The sequence below is a fragment of the Salminus brasiliensis genome, chromosome 12, assembly GCF_030463535.1.
Source record: "Salminus brasiliensis chromosome 12, fSalBra1.hap2, whole genome shotgun sequence".
Lineage (NCBI taxonomy): Eukaryota > Metazoa > Chordata > Actinopteri > Characiformes > Bryconidae > Salminus > Salminus brasiliensis.
In genome coordinates this window covers 31,471,879-31,495,594 of record NC_132889.1, presented here as the reverse complement: position 1 = coordinate 31,495,594, position 23,716 = coordinate 31,471,879, and the positions used below count along the sequence as shown (strand labels likewise).

Here is a 23,716-nt window from a genome sequence, read left to right as displayed (position 1 = left end):
AGAGGGAGAGAGAGAGAGAGAGTGAAAGGAAGAGAGAGAGACAGAGAGAAGAAAAGTGAAAGAAAAAATGGCTAAATGGCGAGAGAGAGAGAGAGAGAGAGAGAGAAAGAGAGAGAGAGAGAGAGAGTAAATAACACAAACTGACCTCCATATAGAGGAGAATAATTGAGAATAACTGCTATTGTGTTGGACACACTCTCAAACGTTGAATTCAATGAAGTCATTTAACAGCGTCTAGAGTCTCTTAGAACCGGCTCACTCATATTCTGCTGTATAAAATCCAGTGTTGTGTTTCTGATTTGATGACATTTTGAGAATACCAGATAAAGAAATATTATAATAATATAATAGACCTGTACTGCAGACTCATTTTCTTTAGCCAACTCAGGAGTCCTTCACCATCTCAGTCTATTTAGATAGCATAGCATAGGGCAGGTTAAGCACCCAGGTAAGAAATCGTAACCCAATAACTACGGCCCAGTTTGTTTCTAATAGAGGAACGGTAATTAAGCTAGAAGGTTCTTTACATTGGACTGGTTGGAGCGGACAGAAAGGCTACAGTATCTCAGATAACCACTCCTTGAGGAGGATGAGGCTACAACAGCAGAAGACCACATCAGGTTCCACTTCTGTCAGACAAGAACAGAAAGCTGAGGCTGCATTGCTGAGGCACAGGCTCACCCAAACTGGACAGCTGAGGTCTGGAAAAATGTAGCCTTACCTGATGAATCTGGATTTCTGAGGCTGAGGCTCACAGATGGTAGGGTCAGAATTTGCCACCAACAGCCCAAATCCATGGACCCAACCTGCATTGTGTCACCATGTAGGGATTGTTGGCTACTAATGTCCAATTGTTGGCTACCTCCACAGCTAAATGCTGGGGGGCTTTATACCTCGCCTGGCATTAGGCATGGTGCCAATAGGTTGATGTTTATCTGCTCCAGAGAGTCCTACTCTATTGGCTGTACTTCTCTACTAAGACTAGACAAGCTGTGTGTGTGCATGTGCACATCTGTAAAGTAGCTGAATGCATGCCTTAGAAGGGGTGTCCACAAACATACAGACTCTGCCCGATTACTGTCTAAATTCACAGATGATGTTGCTATGGGAACATGAAAAGATGGCCAAAAGCATGCCCCTGGTACATCCTACCCCACATTAATTTTGTATCCCCACTCTCCCCTAATTGGTGCAAAAACTGCATTTTGAGGCTTGTGCTCCAGTTCTCCACATAACCACATGGGTACGGCCTACTTGATTTGTGCCTAAAACTGCACCAACATCTTAGGTCAGGCCCATGATTTCATTAGTGTGATCACAAAAACTCCCATAAAACACACCAACAAACACATAAATACAAACAGCTCATTTAGTTTGACTCACATTGGGGGATAGATGCCGTAGTTTGATGGGTGACTGACGGCCGGTGATGCTGCGTGATCCATGTAGGTGGGGTTTGCGGCTGGGTCGGGATTAGGCGTAGCAAACCTGAACAAACACACACACACACGTCAGTGGCCATGTCAACCCTCTTTTGTGCATGAGACGTGTTTCATTAGCCACACTGTAATTGATCTGACCTTATCATCCACCCGTCCTCGCAGCTTGGCACCCTACCTGCCACCTATACACCCCCCCAACCTCACCCCAGCGGACATGCCAAAGCCATTGTAAGCAGCTAATAAGGCTAACAATGCTAACAGCTCTCATGCATGCTACAGAGAATCCTCATGGCAGTGGCTGACTCCTGCTGAGTTTGACCAAAGTGGACGCCTTGCTAACAAGCTAACAAATTTCCCCACTGCAGGAGCACTAGCAGGCTAACTACGCTAATGACGCTAACACGGCATAGTATATTCTGATGGTGAGAATGAGATTACAGAGTAGAAAGTCTCCATGGTGACGGCTAGCGGCCTGCTGAGAATGACTGGAGAAGGAAAGGTTGATATGGTAACATGCAATTAGTCTAACGGTGTGAGGAAGACAGATTAGCGCTCAGAACATTAAAGACACAAAGACTTTTACTGAACAATCAGCATGCGGAAGTTGCGAGGAGGAAAGAGAGGAAAAGTGAAGCCCCTAGGCAGAAGAAAAGAGAAGATACTTACTCTGGCACCACTTGTTTGATCTGTGGTTTGACGTAGCCATCCACGGCTTTCGCTGTAGAGGGTGAAGACAGAGACAGATTGATACATTTTAAGATGCTGTCAGTGTGCTCTTCAGTGCCATTTTACAGGGCTTATCTTACATTTACATTACATTTACATTTATGGCATTTAGCTGACGCTCTTATCCAGAGCGACTTACAAGGTTACTCGTATTACAGAGTTGGGCCAATGTAGTGTTAGGAGTCTTGCCCAAGGAAACCCAAGGTAGCACAGCACAGTCACCCAGACCGGGAATCGAACCCTGGTCTCCCACATGGTGTTGTAACCCAGTGGCAGGTAGTGGTGTTATCTGTTGCGCCACACCAACCACCAATCTTACATTTCTGCACAGTGTTTACACAAGTTGTTCCATATATATCACAGAACCATGTATACATAATAACAGCATGTCCCCTATGCATTAAATGCATGTAAGTATCTATATGTAATAATAATAATATAGACTAATGTGTACTAATGCATATGTACAAAATGCATGTATTAATAATATGGCCTATATGACCCTACCTGCAACCTACACTCCCCCAGCCACCATGCTGAAGCAGCTAATCAGGCCAACAATGCTAACAGCTCTCATGCATGCTTCAGAGAATCCTCATGACAGTGGCACTAGCAGGCTAACTACGCTAACAGCGCTAACACGGCTTAGTATATTCTGATGGTGAGAATGAGATCATAGAGTATAAGGTCTGAAGAAGCTTACGTTTCCCATTACAACCTGTATGTCAGCATATTAGTCTTTATGACATCATAAGGATGTTATGAGTTTCCATGTACGAACTGTATGAACCAATAATTTGAATATTAAATTAACTATTTTATTTCAAATAGAGCATGGAAAACTCCCATTTTACAAGATATGGGGACAGTACAGTCACACATATGGAGTATGAACTCTTCTCTCTTTCTCACACACAGACAAGACAGACAGACAGACATAGTGCATCTGAAAATAGTAAGTGACTTACAGAGTGGAGGGGTGTAGTATTTGGAGAAAACCTCATCTTTGGGCCGGTCTGGGTACAAGAACAGCAGGTGGTTCAGATCACTGATGCGGTCAGCCAGAGAGCGGATAGAGAAGTCTTTGGTTGTATAGGGCATGAGGTTCCACACCATTCTCTCCCCTGCAGAAACACACACACACACACACACACTGGTGAGGAATTATCTTGAGTTAACACAGTAATGGTGCATCTAACAAAATTCTGGTAGATAATGTGTAGTTCACTTTTTTATACCATAGCTTTTCAGTACATTCAGTTCAAATGCAAATGCATATGTAGGCCTGCCATGTTTTAATAAGTCCACAATGGCCAAGACAGCTATTGTACAGTTTCAGTAGTTCCACAATGGAAATGCAATACATTAAAGAGTTCACAGGGTGCTGATGTCTGACTAATACAAGCAAATTGGTTAAAGAGCGCTTATATAACTTTATGACGTTTGTGGAAGGTGGGAAAGCAGAACTGAGAGCAGCTTCAAATTGAACACTGCTGTCATAAGAAAACCTACGAAATGGTCAGAGAAAGACAAAACACCCTTTTTTTGTTTATTTCATTACATTTTTCTCACTAATTTTATATAGCCAATTACCCAACCCACTCGTTAGTACTTTCCCACTATCACATGTAATGCTCCTGACACTGGGCGGGTGAGGGATGACACATGCCTCCTCTGACACATGCACAACCAGCCATCAACCAACTGCGGCTGATGCAACGTCACTGGCTCAGGGGAAAGCGTTGGGTACCCAGCTATGATGCCTCAGCTAGCACACACAACGGTGCTGGCCAGCATCACGCTGAAGTGATGTGGGGAGAGAGCCATCTACCCACCCAGAGACAGCAAGGCCAATTGTGCTCTCTCTGCCTCTGACTGCTGATGGCAGGCAGCATGACGTCATGGTGGCCGCGTCTTAAGTCTCTGAGCTCTTGATTAAAAGATTCTTAATATTTGTAAATGTAACGTTTGAACACTACACACATACAAAGCTCTGCGTTTTTAAGATTTCAGCAGCTGAAAAGTGAGAAAATGGTCTTACAAGGTCTTCGTAAGACAGCAATTATAACCGTTCATGTGTTTAACCACTGCAATTCATTGAAATGCTTTAGTCACAATTAAGAAATTAAGAACAATTAAGAAATATTTTTTATAATTTTAAATAATGCTGGAGTAATTAATAGGTCAGAGGCAATGTAATCCACTGTAGTGTGAAAAATGAAATAAGGGTCAGATTTGCTGCATGTACTACTACACTCAGGATAATTCAGTAGTGAATCTGTGTCTTAGTTTATAATGTATCTTGTATAATAGCTGCATCACATCATGTGTCATTAACCGGTCATTAAGGCGGCCCCAAGTGAGGGTAATGGATTTAGCTCGGAGCCTGAATAATGGGGCCATGCTCCTTTGCACTTGTCTTGTTAAATACGAACCAAAGAGAAGACTGATTAGCTGTTGTGTTTAGAATATGGATGAATGGATGGATGGATGGATGGATGGATGGACAGATAGACAGACTGATAGAACTGTACCAGCTTTGTTGGGGTTTTCTGCCACCCAGGCGATGGTGATGCCCCCGATCTCCGAGTCACTGAATCGTAACAGGAACGTGCCGTTGGGTTTGGACATCAGCATGTCCTGAGCCTGCTGCTTATTCACAAAGCCCAGGATGGCCCTGAAACACACACATAAAGCACACACACACAAAATAAACATAATATTGAGAGCCAGACACTACCAGTGTAGGCTCAAATGAAGCAAACCGAAGAATAATGAAAAGGAATCCTTGGTCTGGAGTGAAGAGAAAACAGAAAGAGCACAAAGGGGCAGAGAGAGAATGAGTGTGAATGAAAATTAAATGTTGACAGCTGATTTTCAACGACTTAAAGAGGCACTCCAATGTCAAACTATATTTATCTTGGCATTGTTGAACAATGAGAGTTCAGTACAGGAAACTAACATACCGTGAACTCAAACACTGTTGTTTCTCCTTGAAAAAAAATCTGGCATAACTGAAAACAGAGCTGGGAAATAGACCAATTCCAAACCCCCCAAACTGTTACATCACAGTTTTGCCTTGTTATATTTACACCCCAACATTTACAAAAACTCACTAGCAAAAGGCCTAATCAAAGCTGGCAGAACAATAAAATGCAACGGCGACATCAGGAGAAAACTGTGTTGATGCTGGAGAGCAGCTCATCACCTCCAGACTCGGGTTGCTACGGAAACCAGGCCTCATGACCGGAGCGTTTACCAGCAAACAGAGATCTACGCTAGACTAAACAGCTGAAATCTCGATTCTCCATCGTCCACTCACTTGAAAACAGACTGGGTTTTGTTACTGTGTCTAAACTATGCTACAGCATGCAGGTTCACTAAGCCACTCCTCATAAAGCACAACTAAAATAATGAATGCATTCTGTTGCACTTGATGTAACTGAGTTAAAAGGCCCAGATATGATGGAAATGAATCATGAAGAATGAATAATGTCTCCCAATTAGATCCCATAATCCACCCCGCATGACAAAGACACACTAAGAACCGTACTGAGCATTGTCAATGGGAAGGAGGCTATAGTCTGTTTTCTAAATTTTACCTATTTGGCTAAAGTCATTACACAAAGCAGTACAGCTGAACAAACAGGGGTACAACTGGAGCTAAACAACCATAATCAGCACTGCTAGTATTTCTCTGTTTATTATATTTATATACAATAGCTAATCAGCTTGCTTCTTATGCTAATTACTGCATGCAGCTCATGCAGTTGTGCTTTAAGAGAGAAGAAAAACACTGAGCATTTTTCACAGTAAAATCCTCCTTACCAAGGTTTACCCAGGTTTTCACCTCCCAGAGATACGACCAGAGGTGAAGAACATCTTACATCATTTTTTTAATGAATAATAACATCATTAGACAATGTACATTTACATTGTGTATTACAGATTTATATATATAAAAGATTTATATATTTGATGATGAATATTATTATCTGTTTAAAGGATTTTATTTTCTGCCTTGAGATGTGACCACCTTCACTCTGCATGTAACGGTTTTACTTGAAGTTAATTTAACTTTTTTGTTTTTTAATTTAATTTTTTTATTTTATGCTCATTTATCACAATGATTTCGTTACTTAATTATTATTATTATATTAAATTATTATTAATTATATCTCAGTTATTTAGTGAGTTTAGCTTTATTTTTCCTTCCTTTGTTTTACATTTGATAATTTTTTTAAATTTAATTTAATTAAGTATATATTTTTACCATTTTATCATGTAACTGAATTCATTTATTTAATATGAGTTTATTCATTTGATTAAATTTGTTTTAAATTAATTTTAACTTATTGTGTTACTAATTACATTTGTTTATGTTATAGTCTCCAAATCATCTACTACCTTGTTTTTTGTAAGTTGTCATTTGTGAATGATTTTAGTTTAAATTGATTACATATGATTTTTATTTTCTTTCATTCCCTTTTAATTGTAAATGCTTGGCTACACTGAAAATGAGGGTCACCCTGAACATATTTCAGAGTAAAAATAGGATTCTTTTGACCTCAGTACTACAGAGAGGAACACAATGTGAATGTGTTAAAATCATGCAAACTGGTGAGCAATTCATTGCTAACGTCTAAGCAGATGTAAGTAAATGCTCGTCCATGCAGTAATTACCCAGTGCCATGATCATCTTTATTCAATCATTAGCTTTACAGCTTTGCTTTATTAGCAATGCAGATTGCTACCATGTGTAGCTCAGCCTGGCCCGAGAGACTGCAGTCGAGGAAGGCTAGGTTAGAGAGCAAGTTGCTCAATGAGGAGTTAATGTAAACTGACTGAACTCTGTCTGCCATCTCTTGTGTAAGCCCCAAACCAATCATTATTCCTGCATAAACAGAATTTACCGTTCTCGGTAACTCGTCTTCACAAAAGTTCAAAGTGCTCACAAAGAAGGCAAATAAGGAAATCACCTTTAGCTTACTTTATATGCCTCTTAATTCCAGTCTACATTTATGCTTTCAATTATTCATTCATTCCCTGTCAGCCGGCCAGTCTTTCATACCCGACCACTCGTCAATCATCTACAGCCAAAGCCACGCACAGACTGGTGAATGTAATGCTAAGACCTGGAGGAATTTACCCAGTCGTTCTGTCCACACCGAAAAAACAGTGATGCATCAGATTTACTTGAATGTAATCAGCATAGACTATTATTACATTTCCACATGAATGCAATCTATTAACCCTATTACTTCATCAATTATTAGAGTTGTAGCAAAACTCATTATCTGTTAACTTTAATGAATACGATTTATTATAGTGGTTTATTTCTATTGGTCCATTTTTATGAAATATTAAAGAGGCCAATTTCTATTGGTCCATTTTTAGGAAATATTAAAGAGGCCAATTTCTATTGGTCCATTCATTATAAAACTTAAACAAGGTCTATTTCCATTGGTCGGTTCTTTATGACTTTTAAAAGTAGCAATTTCTTTTGGTCTAATTATTATGAAATGTTAACAAGGTAAAATTCTATTGGTATATTCTTTATAAATTGTTAAAGAGGTCCATTTATATTGGTCTATTCATTATGAAACGTTAACGAGGACAATTTCTATTGGTCCATTCATTATAAAAATCATTAAGAGGCCGAATTGTATTGGTTCATTCTTTATTAAACGTTTAAGAGGTCAATTTCAATTGATTAATTTATTCTAAAAATATTAAACAAGTAAATTTTTAGTTTGTTCATATTATCTAAACATGTTAATTAATGAATTAATTAATAATTAACATGGTTCATTTATTATGAAGTGTTAAAAAGGAAAATATGGTAATCTTACCCATCGTTCCAGTGAGGCTTCAGATGTTTTTTAGTGAGTTCCATGACGCCATCAAACCATTGCCAGAATGTGAAGTTCCTGCCTGGCAGACTTTCCTGAGGACAAACACATTTATGCTCTTATGAATGCTTTATTAATACTTAATAACCTCCACTGCTCTCTGAGCATGAACATAGTCTGCACGTGCAATAGTCTGCTGCGCGGTCACGTAGTTAGCCCTGAGAAGGAGGGAAAACATGAACATTTTGATGTAATGGAGATTTCTGACCGCTGCCTATGAGGACAGACACCCTCAGGAAGTTCTACTACTGTTAGAAAAGTGAAAGAGCAAGGCTAGAAGGGTTCAAGTGTAGCCATAGCAGCATTTATCCACAGTAACACAGAAGTCAAAAAAAGTTAAGTTTGAGGCTTAGGAAACACAGGCATGACTACCAGCTACATGAGGGCATGCCCCTTTTTCTGATGTTCACTCGCTTTTAATCAGTGATCTAGGGGAGAAGTCACAGCGCTAGAGTGAGGACATTAAGCTTTTCTCTCTCTCATATGGGAACACAGTGTCCAGACCAGTACCCTGAACACAGAAAAACACACGCAAGCATTGATAGCTTCTATAAATACGCATATATAGCTTCTATATCCTGCACACACCTGGAATATCTGGAATAAGGTGTGTTTGGGTGTGTGTAAATTTGTGTCAGACACAGGATATGGACAGGTGTATCTGAACCATCTATTATATTATTGTTGTTTTTGTTGTTTAGATTTTTGAACATCCACCCACACACAATGTAAAAATACTATGTGCAATACCCCCCACATGTGCAATTAAGAGTCATTTGCAATAACCTGTAAATAATATTGTTTTTGCTTTTTAAATTCTTATTTATATTGTGTATATAGTGTAAATTAAATTTTTTTTTGTAACTGGGTGTCTTGCTATCCCTTTCTGCTGTGACACTGAGAATTTCCCCACTGTGGGACTAATAAAAGATTATCTTATCTTATCCTATCTTATTACATACATACACATGGATATGACAGTGCCTCCACCATGTTTGGCAGACGATGTGGTATGCTTCAAATCACACGCTAGGCTTCATCTGTCCAAGGAATCTTGCTCCAGTCCTGGGCAGGTTTTTTTTTAGATGCGTATCAGAAGTCTTTAGTCTTATCTAGTGATGTAATGCGTCAATCTATGATCCGTACAGACCGTACAGTGCACGTGAACTGTGGAATAATTGCCAAGCTGATTTCCTTTAACCTCAGAACAACAGACTCCACTATTAACCTTTACTGTGGAATAAAACCAAAAAAAAAACAACAAAAACAAAAAGTGTCAAAATAAAAGTCACTAATGCAAATAAACAGACCATGTCAAAATAAAGGTTTCTAAAATAAATGAACAAACAGACCTCGTCAATAATACAAACAAAGCAGGAACACAAACCGAGAGTCAAAATCTCACATTTGTCTCCCTTTTTTCTTTTTTCTGTGTTCTCAAAAACCGTGATCTGATCCAAATGCTGAGTTTTGTGATCCATTGCACCAGTAGTCTCATCCATAGTTTGCTGTTTTTCAGTTTTACCAGTGGTTTGAAGTAAATCATCTGTATTTCCTTTTATGAATACATCTCTTGATTGTAGCCTTTGAAAATTATATGCTTTTATCCTTCAGAGTGTTTCCGTTGTGAAGATTTTTGTTTTCAGGCAAGAATTGTGTGATTATCTACTTTGGTTATCTTCCATGGTCTTCTGGTCACCAGGGCATTCCTATCTTTTTTGTTTTTTTAGAAAGGTATCTTATTGTGGATCCTAAACTTTCTATCAGCTTTGTTTTTTTCCTTTACTGTGTTTTTTTCTTTACTTGCATCAACAGCTCTTTGGACCTCATATTATGAGTTCCCATGAACAGCTGCCAAATGCAAATTCAATACTTGGAATCAACTCGAGACCTTTTATCTCTTTAATTTGTCATGAATTAACGAGGGAGCAGGCCACAACTGGCTTATCAGTTAATTGTCCAATCACTTTAAATTAGCTTGTGAAAATAGAGGCACAATGTAAAAACTGTGTAATTTTGAAACCGCTAATAAAATATTTTTTTATTAAACCTCTAAAAAAAAGCTACAAATTTTACAAATCAACCGAGGTGGTGTATAAATGCAAAATTACAAAAATACTATGTAACCGTCCAAATATGTGACCGGCGTAGACCTGACAAGACCTGGCTGTTTATGTATTGTAAATATTTCACTCTATACTCCTTCAAAAACAACTTTTTTGGTGCTGCCAAAACGTAATATTTAATGCATTAAGCTGATTCATCAGCAGTGTTTTGGACCTTGACTTTAAAATGTGTCAATAAAGAAAAACTTACCCTGAGCCTTGCATGAATTACACAAGTCTCTGTCCTGGGCAGTCCATGTTCGCTGTACCGAAACAGCATGAGGCCATTTCAAAGGCAAGCACCGCCTAAGGTCTGCATATCTAAACCTGCACCATCAAAGCTCCCTCACTCGGTAATCATAAACCACTTTAATGGATGGCAGACTGTCGATCAGCCAGGCCAACATTCACTGCATGCTTGCTGGGGTAGAACAATGACTAATATACGAAAAGCTAATAGTAAGAGTTTCAAACCAGTGAGTGTAGTTTAGGATTAAGTTGTTTCGGCCGACAGGGAATTGCACTGTTGTTGGGTAACAGGATCCAGGTCATAGCAAGGGTCATGCTCGTGGAATGGTCACTGTTGCAGTTGTCTTTTTGGACTGGCTTTTGGAGGGCTGACCCTGCGGAGTCAAAGTTCTGAACTGAGGAAACATGTTTCCACAGGCTTCTTGGCTTCGTTCAGGTAGATGTGCAACCAGCTCACACAACTAGCATCTAATCATAGTGGACAATCTGCTGCTTTAGCTTAGGTGTAACACAGAAGGTACAAGCATCCCAAGTCTAAGGAAGATATGGACGTACTGCATAAACACTGGATATGGAAGCAGCTGTACTGCATTGCATCATCACTGGAGGCTCTTCCAGAGAACTCTGGCTAACAGTAACAGAAAATAAAGTCGTTAGGGCGTGTGCATATCTTTAAAGCATGGTGCTATTAGGCAAGCATGCCATGACTAGCGTGGAAGTTTATGATTTTGAGCTGCTTTTAGAAAAGTCAGGACCATGCTGATTTCACCTCTGATTACCAAAATGTGTCCCAGCACTATCAGATCAGAGAAGTAGAGCTCTATACACTTCAAATATAATACTGTTACTTCTATCAGCAGTCAATATTATCAATAAACACCAGTGATACAGGTTAACTAGTGGTCATACATGCCAATATCTTTGTATTATCGCAAATATATTAATAGAAACACAGAGAAACATCAAATTTGACGTGTGAGTCTGTTCATGAACTCCAGAGGGTTAAGGTCCGTACATGAGATCTTCTGACAGTGATGATCTACTCATTAGTGGATTATGCTTGAACTTTCCGCTACTTTGATATAGTAAGATTCCTGTGGTAATAAGGCACAGTTGTGATGGTCTAGATGTGATGGATATTTTGTTACTTCCCTGAATAGCAGTCACCTTGAACAGCATATCCTCTAGGGTAACTACAGTACCCTAATACACTTCTTTAGGTATGTATGTGTGGTCTGTGGGTAGTCTTTTAGCTTGCTGAATTAGGCGTAGTACACACTGCTAAAAAGCTAACAATGAAAAGACTGATGTAATGTACTTTAAACCATTTAGGCCTTATGCAGCCTTCTGCCGTGTCAATACTGCAACCTCCATCCTCTCAATTAACCCACAATATACAGTCGCTGTCACACAAAAAGAGCATCATCATTTTAGCCATCATTGTTTTTTTTCATTGATGAATGGACCAATAGAAATGCTCCAAAATGACTTGGTGGGTAAAATCATTTTACATTGACTTCCACTGAAAGTTAAGAAAGTTTTTTCCCTGCTCTTGTAAAGTTATAATTTTGGATCTCATACAAGGTTTTTGCATGATAGTGACAATAGTATGCAGTCTTACTAACCATGTTCAACTGTAGGTGGTGTTTGTCTCTCAAAGCTCAAGACTCTTACCCTGTTAAATTGGGACCAGGTCATGGTCATGCTGCGGTAGTCCTCAGGATTGGAGCTGGAGCTGCTGAAAGCTTTCTGAGCGAGAAACACCAGATTCTCCTCAGACAGGCCTCTGTTCGACTGCACCTCCGCCCTGTACTTCATATTGAGAGCATCACACAGCTGTGGCCACAGCACCTTGTCCGGCACTATGAAAGGTACCCGGCCCTAAAAGAGAGAAAACATGTTCGGAATTAGGACTTTAACTTCTAGAAAACTCCTTGACATTCATTTTTCTCCACACCCGTAGCCTTTGTGTTGTCTTAAGGGTCAAAAATGACCCGCCACCATGTTTAACAGCAGAGAAAAACCCATAAATGTTTTTTTTTTTTTTTAGCTTTTTTAAACCTCAAACTTCCTTGAGTGACCCATTTGCCCATTACATTCACTTCTATGAAAGCTGTAGACCACCAGGGTTAACAGGTTGTCTTAGGGTCATTTTAGGACAATGGGAGTATACGGAATAGTAAGACAAGGGTTAAAATGTTAATTTCAAAGTAATTTCTTGTCATTATGGGGAGGTTCTTATTTATATAAAAAGGTTCTTCAGACTTTTGAATCTCATATATAACATGGCCCTTCCATTCGAACTATACATTGAAAAACTGAGGCTATGCCCACATATAATTCATATATTAAAAAAAAACACGCATATCTTTGCTCTTTGGCTCCAGTAGAGTTCCAGAAAATCTCTTCGTCTGCATAGGAGCATCAAAATGTCCCTTAAAAATTTGAGTGATCAGGCCTGTCCTGCAGGGGGCGCTAACACCTCACAAAGTTTGATGTCAAATTCCTCAAGAATCAGTGTAAAGGTCAAAACAGACCTAAATACTATCAAAGGTGAGGCCCAGCAAGGCTTTCTCATTGTATTTAAACAGGTACGTATAAATGAGGAGGCCAAGTCAATGGTTGAAAGATGACTAGGAGTTCTTTGTAATGCTCAATATGGCGTCTATTTACGGACAAAGTCCTGCCCAGCTTTACATCCTCACACTGGAGACACATTTTAATGAGAAGTGCAAACAGAATTCAGTCAAAGTAATTCCAGATACTATCCAGATACAAAACACAAGTTAATGCTAGGTGTAAATGGCCCACAGACTCTGAGAATCTGCACCAGGAAAATAAGCTTGAAATTAGAATTAAACATAACTTTTAATATTTGTTTTTATGTTGCTTTCACAATCTGCTGTCTCTTAATCACTCCACATGCACCTGATCAGGTGATGTAGCTTTTTTAATCTAAATGTGACACAGACGTTCTCTTACCGTGTGATAAAAGAGTGAACACCACTGTCAGTTGACAGCGACCATGTGCAAGCTCACATCGTAACAGTATCAGCATTTTCAAAGAGCTGAGTTTTAAAAACATAACGCTAGGTTTTGCCTGTTAACACGGAAACACTGCAAACAGATTGTTGAGAAATCTCCACCTCGGAGAGCGTTTTCTAAACCGCTGCGTTCACGAGGACAGGAGGCCAAAACGCAATATACGCAAACCTGCGTTGATGGGACCTGAAAGGAAGATTTTTCAAGCAGTCAAAAGTGGTTTCTCTATGGCATCACTACAGGAAACACTTTATTCATTCTTTTTAAAGGAATTCAGCAAGAAAACACCTGAGAAGAATGCTGCTTTTCATTTAAACTAAGAATGGCGGATTTTCAGAGCTCCAAGTAGGAAATTTCGAATGGAACGTCCCCACGTCAGGAGAGCCTCACCAACCCTGAGTTGCCCAAAATGAGCATCAACATTAATATAGTTTATTAAGTTATTAATAGTTTAATAGAACTGTCTATTTCTATTCTATCTATTTGTGTCTGATTAAACACAGTACCATCCAACCTCTCTTTGTGGGCATGTTTCCATGGTGTATGGAAGCGTAAAATACTGTATAATGCGTTATTATCAACTTGTATTGCTAACAGTGCTAACCTGGTACACAGCCATTAAACAGCTAACCTCCGAAGTCTTTAGCTCACTGAAGGAATGCGGCCAACTCAGGTGTGGAGTCATTCCCAGCTCCAACATCCAACTTCTGAGGTAAATGGAACGCAGCACAAGACTGCCATGTATACAAGATACATACGACTGGATACATACACTCTTAGCGTCAGCTCAGTTGTTTTTTTAATTAACCCCAAGTTCATTTTGGTGTACATCTGTAATCAATATTAATTCATGAACTGTTCAGTAGCGTTCAAAGGATAAAAACAGTCATTTTCCAGCATGGACTATATAGTTTTTTGAATCTTGACCATGACTCATTATCAGAAAGATCTATTGATGAGAATGAGCCGAGCACATCCTGTGTCTGCAGAAAGGGACAATCCAAAAGAGTGAATCACACCATCAGACACGTGTCAGTTTGCCATTATAAGGCATGAAGGTTACACAGTTCCAGGACTAAGCAGAAATAGCACACACACACTTCCTGTCAGGCCTGTGCACAGATATTTTGGGTGTTCCTGATCATGAATGAAGTCTAGTTCAGTTTACAGTATATGACACTGCATATGCACTTCTGCCCAGTCCAGTTTCAAAGGTAGGCAGATGTACATAGCCTATATCTGAAAAGGCTTACATGATGATATGAAGGTAAGCGGTGGCTCAGCAGTTAGAGCGCTGGGCTATTGATAACAGGGTTGTGGGTTGTGGGCTCGGCAAGCTGCCACTGTTAGGCCCTTGAGCAAGGCCCTTTACCCTCTCTGGTCCCCGGGTGCTGGAGTTGGCTGCCCACCGCTCTGGGTGAGTGTGTACTCACTGCCCCTAGTTCACTAGTGTGTGTGTGTTCACTAGCACAGATGGGTTAAATGCGGAGGACACATTTTGCTGTACATACAGTGACAAATATGTGCACCTTTACTTTTAATGGATGTAGAGTATCAGACTGACCTACCACCCAGTTAGCAGACAGGTCATACAAGCATGTAGTGCCTGTTTACACCTGGCATTAACATGTGTCTTTGTGATCAGATCGCGTTAAGGCTTCAGTTGTCTTCATGAAAAGCCAGGTGTCAACACCCCCAAGACGCACTGTGATCTGATTACGATCTGATTACATTTACATTTATGGCATTTGGCTGACGCCCTTATCCAGAGCGACTTACAAGGTTACTCGTATTACAGAGGTGGGCCAATGTAGTGTTAGGAGTCTGGCCCAAGGACTCTTGGTGTAGCACCCAGACTGGAAATCGAACCCAATGGTGTGGTAATTCACTGGCTTGGATGTGATCAGAGACGGGTCTTGTCCACATCTAATACAAGTGTAAAGAAAATGCCTTTTCTGTGATCGGATCCAGTCACGCAAGCGGAATTACACCTGTTCAAAAACACAGGCGTCTGTTAGCAGGTGTGGTAGGCAGCTGGGGACCCATAGTGTGTCGGCGGTGGCTAGCTTCTCATGTCTTGGAGGAGACCCTCCTAGTGTAGAGAGCACTGCTAGTGCTTGGGGGAGTTAGGTAGCAGTACCAAAATGTAGTTACCAAAAATTTAATTGACCAAACAAGTTACAAAGAAAAAGAAAATCGGAATCTGGTCACACTGGAGACGCATTTTAATGACATGTGTACATCATCACCAGAACCAGGTCAAGGTATATCCCAGATACTGGCCGGATACAAACTGCATGTTACTGCATTTACTGGTGTAAACAGGCTCGTAGATACAGAGCTGATATGGCTATTTTCTCTAAAGTGCAAAATGTAGTAAACAGGTTTTTAGTGCATTTCAAAAACACAGGAACACAAACACACAACTGACTAATCAAGAACAGGGAATATTCATCACTGAGGTACTGAGTTCTCGGTTCTGGTTAATGGGTTTATGTTTGTTGATAACTACTCCACAGTGACTAAACATGCTCAGTGGAGTCGATCTGACCCAGAACATTTTTGTTATGCCTCTGAGTCAAATATAATAATGCCTAAGTGCTGGGTTCACATTGGAAATCATGTTTGGCCCAATTCAGCAGGTTTAATGTTCTCTGAAAACTCACCGGCTCTGCAAAAGCATTGTCCCACAGAACTGTGGCTGTAGCATTGTTGTCTTGACTTCCATGGACAATCACCACCACAGGCAAGGATAGCGTCTGAGAAAGAGAGCGGACAAAGAAAAACAAAGTAGATGAGCAGAGCTGTAAGCTGTAAATGACTGTGGAGACCAATCTATGCTCTGTCCATAAATACGTTCACTTGTAGCAACTGTTGCTAGGTAGGACAAACTTTAGGGAATGCTCCAAAAAATCTTATTCAATCTAAAAAGGTATCACAGTGCATCTTTTATAGAATATTACTCTATACGTTCAAATGTTTGTGGACACCTCTTGTAATGAATGCATTCAGCTACCTTACATTGCACCCACTGCTGACACAGAAGTGCAAATGCACACACGCTGCTTGTCTAGTCCTTGTATAGACGTATTGCTATATATTGCTGACCTGTTGGCAACATGCCTAATGCCAGGCATAAAGCTACTGTGTTCTCTGGAATGATGGTTGGTGCTCTGTCTAATACTTTCGGGACATACTGAGTAGGGGAGAAGTTGGAGAAGTGGTGGTGTGGCAATCATCCAACATCCTGGTAGTCACTTCAACAAAAGCAAGATCAATTCTCTTTTAAATACTTTTGATTTTTAGTTTTTTGTACTTTGTTAAACCCAATGATTGAATATTTACAGCATTTATGAAAAGTAATATGAGACAATATTTTGAATCTTGCAGTTCATCTGTACATTGTGTCTGCATTTCATGATAAATGGACCAATAAAAAATGATCCCAAATGACTTGGAATAAAATATTTGTTTTTTTCTCCTTTCTGCATTACACTGACAATATGTGAATATGTGTCTAATGCCAGGCATGGGCTAGAGGGTTATAAAGCCCCCCAGTACTAAGTGTTCTGGTGGATTGAGAGCACAGTAGCACTATCCGTTAAGACTCTGGGATAATTACAGTGTTTTTTGCTACAGTGTAAAACTATGCTTTAATACACAACTTCTGTGAGCTGTGACCAGTGCCGTAAACTAGCCAATAAAATCAGAGCTTTTTGTTCAGTTCTCCATTAAAAAACAGCATGTTTCATTTTGAGGCAGAATAACAGGGTGGTAAACAGACTTGATAAAAGACATCTGAGCATTTTTCGTCCCAACTAAAGCCACATACTTACATTTTACACCTCCAACAACAACTGAATGCTGAAAGAGAGTGAACGTGAAACTGCAGTGTGTGTGTGTGGCTATTTTGCAGTGTTTGGAAGTTACAGAATTGTACAGCCGCACACAATGCAATATTAGTATACGTCTTTTTTGCTCCGTCTCACCTTGACTTGAAAAACTAGCTCGTTGCCTCCGACACTAAACTGCGACTCAAACAAGATGGTGAACTTCTCCTCGGTTACAGACTCCGCCCCTCTGCGATCCGAGCGCTTGATCCTCTTCAGAGACTACAGAACAGAAAGGGAGGAAAAGGAGAAGGAAAAAGACAGGGTTAGTCACTTTCAGGGAGTGGATTTTAATGAGGTGTATCACAGCAGCTGATGATGATGATGAGTCGATGTGCAGTGGCCTGAAAAAGACCCTGTTTAATTCTGTGGCTTGCGAGGAATGCATAATTGAAAATGGAACCTCCGTGGTACATTCCAGCCCGCCTCAGTGTCCTCCATCTCTGACCAAATCCGCCTTAACTCAGCTATCTGGCTTAATCAGCCTGAAATCAGGTCCATTACTGTGTTGGAAAGTCTTGTGCTGTTGCTGTGTATAATACAGAGTAAATTATGGATGAGCTGCATGTCCACAGCATGCACTGCCCCAGCTTGGGACACAGAGTTGGAAGTATCCACTCCAGTAATAGCAGTATTATGGTGCAACCATAAAAATGTAATTCAGTGAATTTGCCTAACATTCCAGTGATGATTCTCACATGAATCAAATTTATTGCTTCAACACAGTTTTTGCCAAAAGTATCACAGTCTTGACTTTCTGTTTTCTTACTCGTGGCATTAGCTGTGCTGCTGTAATATACTGTACTCATGTAGAAAGGTAAACATTTAGTTTTGTAAACATTTACTGAGATCACGTCACTCACCATGTTCCTAAAGTGTGCGCTCAGGGTGCCTGTGGTTTGGTGATACTCCATCACACAGTTATTATTTAGGATCTCTCCACTGCTGTCACTGATGGGACAAAAACACACAGAAAATCTTACATCTTACAAACTCCATAGTTTGCTAGAGTATAAAAAATCTATACATACACTACATGTCCAAATGTTTGTGGACACCCCTTCTAATGAATGCATTCAGCTACTTTCAGTTGCACCCATTGCTGATTCAGATGTGCAAAGGCACACACACATACACACACAGCTTGTCTAGTCACTGGAGAAAAGTGCTGCCAATAGGGTAGGATAAGATAAGCATCAACCTATTGGTACCATGCCTAATGTCAGGCGTGGGCTAGAGGGGCATCCAACATCCTGACAGTTACTTCAACAAAAGCAGGATCATTTATTTTTTTTTTAACTCTTGATTTTTAGTTTTTTATACTTTGTTAAACCCAATGATTTGCAGCATTTATGAAAAGTAATATGAAACAATATTTAAAATCTGGCAGTTGATATGTCCATTGTGCATTTCATGATGAATAGACCAATAAAAAATGATCCCAAATGACGTGCAATAAAATATTTTTTTCTGCTCCTGTAACGTTTTGTAGATATTTTTGTAGCTATGAAGTTTCTGCATGACACTGGCAATATGCGACATATGTATGTAGTAATATGTACAAAATTATGGTAAATACAAAATAATAGAAACTGCCAGTATCAGATGAAAGATCTAAGCTGTTAACCAGCTTAGAAATGTATGTTGCCGAATGAAAAAATAGAAGAAAAAAAAAACTAATCCAAGGAGTAATAGTCTTAATAATTGACCATAAACTGCATTTAGCATCTTTTGCATTAAAGTGGTCAGTGACATAAATAGTCACTGTACTGTACATGAATATGGACCAATAGCAAGCTTAGTCTGCTGTTACCATCTGCAATCAGAGAGCGTAGTGGCTGGTGATACTTCACGGTTTGTAATCCTAGTTAACAATAAACCTCAGTATTCAGTCATTTTAGTGCAACTTCCTTGTGGACAACTGCCCGCTGGGGTCCCCTCTACCTGCGTCAGACCAGCTGCCAACTGCCAGTCCAACCACTTTGTCCAAATCAAATTCGGCAAACGGTAGAGAAAACTTTGTGCTTGCTACTTTTTTCCTTCATGAGTACCCAAAGAGATGCTCCTCTGGAAATACAATGTTTTTATGAGGGAGAAAGCCTGCAGGTGTGGACACTGTGGGCAGATCCCCAACTGAGTTTGAACTTTGTCCTACAGGCCCACATACCAACACTTTTACAGCTACTTAAAGTCCGTTCCTTATTCTAATCCTTAACAAAAACACCACAGCTGATCTACAGTGGTGCTTGAAAGTCTGTGAATCCTTTAAAATGTTTATATAAATAAATGTTTATATTTCTGTATAAATTTGACTTAAACCTCATCAGATTTTCTATAAGGAGAACCAAATCAAACATCTGAAATGAAAACATTAGACTTGGTCATTTATTTATTGAGGAAAATTATGTAGGTAAACATTTGCTTTGAGCATCAGGTTTGATCCCCTTGTGCAGCAACAACTGCAACTAAATGTTTCTGCTAACTGTTGATAAGTTCTGCACATTGGCCTGGAGGAATTTAAGCCCAGTTAACTCTGTTATGCCTCCCATAAACTGCTCACTTCAGGTCCCTCCACAACGTTTCAATTGGATTAAGATTAGGACTTTGACTTGGCCATTTCCAAACATTAATTTATCTTCTTTAACCATTCTTTGGTAGAACAACTTGTGTGCTTAGGGTCATTGTCTTGCTGCATGACCCACGTTCTCTTGATATTCAGCTTTTCCTTTGGAATTTGCTGGTATCATTCAGAATTCATTGTTCCACTATTCCCATTTGATTGTCAACCAACTGATTAAAAAAATGTAATCTTTCAATACTTTTGATACTTATGCCACTCACAGATATATAATACATAAATATTATACTTCTGTCTGATTGGGTTCTACTACTTTTAGGACTCTGATAATTGGATGAAATTATTTCAAACTGTCAAGCACTGATGTACAATAAGTATTATAATATATATATATATATATATATATAGTGAAGTCAGTGTAAAATGATTGTATTCCAAATCATTTTGGATCATTTCTATTGGTCCATTCATCCTAAAATTGTAACTTAATGTAAAGAACAACTGACTCAAAAGAGAGAGTGTGTGAGTATGTGATGCAGCAGAATGAGAGAAAGAGAGAGACAGACAGAGATGTGAACTCAAGGTGAAGTAAAAGTTAGCCAGCTATATAAATTATGTCAAAAAGTGGAAAATGATGATCCAAGGCAGGGATGATATCATTTATATAACCAGCCTATTTTATATCTCTTATAACAGAAAGAGATGACAGAGAGTCAGAAACAGACGAGAGCAGAGGGCAGAGAGTGGAAGGGAGAGAACACAGACGTTATTTATTTGCTCTGTGTTGATTAGATTAGCTCTGATCGCTGGAGGGCTGGAAAGAATCACAGGGCACTTTGGGATATTTTTCTGAATGTTGTTTGTCCAGTGTGGCGATGGCTGGTAAATAACTGTAAGTGTGTGTAAAATGGCAGTGGTTGGACGTATGTGCTCTGCAGATGTTGAACAAATATAACCCTGCTGCCCTGCTGATGAATGTGCTTGCGGTTTTATGTGCAGCTTTAGGCTTATTCAGTCAGATATTAGTAATTTTATACACTACGTGGACAAAAGTATTGGGACACCTGCTCATTCATTGCTCCCGAAAAAAAAAGGTAATACTGCTTTTGTTGGAGCAACTGTCTCCACTGTCCAGGGAAAGCTTTCTACTAGATACAAGGTTTTGGAGCATTGCTGTGGTGACTGAGGTCAGGATGTTAGATGATCACCACCCCACCTCATCCTCAACTCCCCAACTTATCCCAAAAATATTAGATAAAACCCTGTCATTCCAGAGAACACAGTTCCACTGCTCTGCAGCTCAATGCTGGGGGGCTTTTACCCCTCTAGCCCACACCAGTCATTAGTCATTGATTTTTATCTGCTCCTTTTATCGTTTGATTTTCTATTCCTATTCAATTGGCAATACTTATCCTCATAAAGCAATGACAATCAAGTTCTTCCTGAATATTTCCACATGTGAGCCGCTGAGACAAATCAACCCTGAAGTGTGTATGTGTGTGTGTATAAGTCTTACTTTCTGGTGTTTTCGTTCTTGAGCAGGGCTTTGGCCTGCTGTTCGCTGATGATGGTAGCTTTGACCTGAGGAGGGTTCATGTGGACGTTGAGTTTTCCCCCCACCAGAAGACGGACAGTAGCTGCAAACTTCGTCTGCGTCTTCAACACCTGAGGAGGCTGCTTCTCTATGATGAAGGTGCTGAGGACAAGAAAATGACACATGAAGTATCCACTACTGGCTCAGTGAGACCATGGCTCAGTGATGAGTAAATCAACAAAGCTGTAGGTGATTCTAAAGCATCCCCTGAGGACTGAGCACGATTTAGCCATAACATTAATACCATCTGCCTAATATTGAGTAGGTCACCCTTGTGCTGCCACAACAGATCTGACCATTCGAGGTGTGAAGTCCACAAGACCTCTGGAGGCACCCTGTGGTATCTACCATCAGGATGTTAGCAGCAGATCCTTTGCATCCTGTAAGTTGTGAGGTGGGCCTCCATGGACTGCATCAAAGAGCCTTCAGTGCACATGACCCTGTTCCCAGTTCACAGGTATGTCTTTTCTTGGGGCACTTTTGGTAAGTACTGACCACTGCCTACCAGAAAACCCCCATAAGACCTGCCTGATGTTCTGGAGATGTACTGACCCAATTGTATAGCCATCACAATCTGGCTCTGGTCAAAGTGTCTCAGACACTTTATGCTTGACCATTTGTCCTGCTTGCCACAGATCAACTTCGAAAACTGATTGTTCACTTGCTGCCTAGTATATCCACCCATTGACAGATGCCTAAAGATCTAAAAAATATCAGATACCACCCAAGCCTGTGAGGCACTCACAGTTTAAGAGCACTGGAACTGACACTCTGGTTGAAGCCTATTATAATGGTATGGCAGTAAATTACACACATTCCCAACTAATTCCTGTTGAAATGTAGCAATTATCTCTGAAGAAAACATCATAAATGCACACTCTTTTTAAAATCTAGTATAATACAGATGTCAGCGGAAGATGGAAACTTTTCCAGGTCACTTGTTGACCTTAGAGATGAGATATTAGAGCTGAAGCTGATTAGCTGGTTCAGATTTTCCATGTATGGCTCTTCCTGTGTATCATTCAATAGTAGCTTTCGACTAAATGCACAGGTAGATGAATCCGTAGCAGCTTCCGGATACATTTATATCTGGATGATTCACACACACACACACACACACACACACACACACACACACACACATACAGAGCCAGTGAAGATGACGGATGATGGATATCTATTCAGACAGTGATGGTTTTTAAAAGCAGCATGGTTCCCATTAAGCTCAACGTTACAGCGCTTGAGTGGCCTGGGGCAACACACACACACACACACAAACATACACACATCCCCCGTGCTGTGTATAGATATAGAGCACATGGGATCATCCTGCAGAGATGGAGAGAGAGGGAGAGACAGAGAGATAGTGTGTTGTGGGCCTGGTTAACACTCTACTCTACAGTGTAGTTTAGCACAGCCTTAGTACAGTGGTAGCCTTTCATTGGTTTATCATTGGTTCATTGGTTACATACACTAATCACTCTGTCACACACCTGGAAACTAAATGCCAGATAGACAGGTACAGCAAACAACAGCTGGGAGTGCGAGAGAGCGAGAAAGAGAGGGAGTGACCTTGTTCAGGTGTCTTTTAAAACATTTACATTTACATTTACGGCATTTAGCAGATGCTCTTATCCAGAGTGACTTACAAAAGTGCTTTGCTATTTACCCAGAAACAACCTCAGCTAGTTTGAATAGACTCAATTCAAAGATACTTCTAAGCTTAGACACGACTAAACACAAGTCAATTCTGCTATTCGCCCAAGTACTCTCGGAAGAGGTGGGTCTTCAGTCTGCGTTTGAAGACAGCGAGCGACTCTGCTGTTCAGACACCCAGGGGAAGCTCGTTCCACCACTTCAGTGCCAGGACAGAAAAAAGTCTGGACGCTTGTCTTCCATGGATTTTATGGGATGGCTGGTCAAGCCGAGCCGTGCTTGAAGCTCGAAGGGTTCTTGATACTGATCGGCTTTTGACCATTGCCATCAAGTACGGAAGGGCTGGTCCGTTCTTGGCTTTGTAGGCCAGCGTCAAGGTTTTGAATCTGATGCAGGCAACTACGGGAAGCCAGTGAAGAGAACGCAGCAGTGAAGTCACATGGCTGAATTTAAAACCAGACACAAATCTGATCACTCAAACTACTTCAGGAAATAGTTGGAAATTAAAAAAAGTATAGCTAC

General features: G+C 40.2%; 1 protein-coding gene across 2 annotated transcripts in view; it reads right to left on the bottom strand.

The window, feature by feature from the left end:
• LOC140573532 (signal transducer and activator of transcription 5B-like) overlaps nucleotides 1-23,716 on the bottom strand; it is a 121,863-nt gene that overhangs the window by 6,361 nt on the left and 91,786 nt on the right. For both annotated transcript variants that reach the window (XM_072692940.1, XM_072692941.1), the window contains 10 exons: nucleotides 21,461-21,640; nucleotides 18,230-18,317; nucleotides 17,466-17,588; nucleotides 16,143-16,235; nucleotides 12,109-12,315; nucleotides 8,021-8,115; nucleotides 4,703-4,845; nucleotides 3,137-3,292; nucleotides 2,109-2,160; nucleotides 1,384-1,488 (listed from right to left, as the gene is read on the bottom strand). In XM_072692940.1, the coding sequence (XP_072549041.1) occupies nucleotides 1,384-1,488; nucleotides 2,109-2,160; nucleotides 3,137-3,292; nucleotides 4,703-4,845; nucleotides 8,021-8,115; nucleotides 12,109-12,315; nucleotides 16,143-16,235; nucleotides 17,466-17,588; nucleotides 18,230-18,317; nucleotides 21,461-21,640 (1,242 nt within the window). The remainder of the gene's footprint in view (nucleotides 1-1,383; nucleotides 1,489-2,108; nucleotides 2,161-3,136; nucleotides 3,293-4,702; nucleotides 4,846-8,020; nucleotides 8,116-12,108; nucleotides 12,316-16,142; nucleotides 16,236-17,465; nucleotides 17,589-18,229; nucleotides 18,318-21,460; nucleotides 21,641-23,716) is intronic.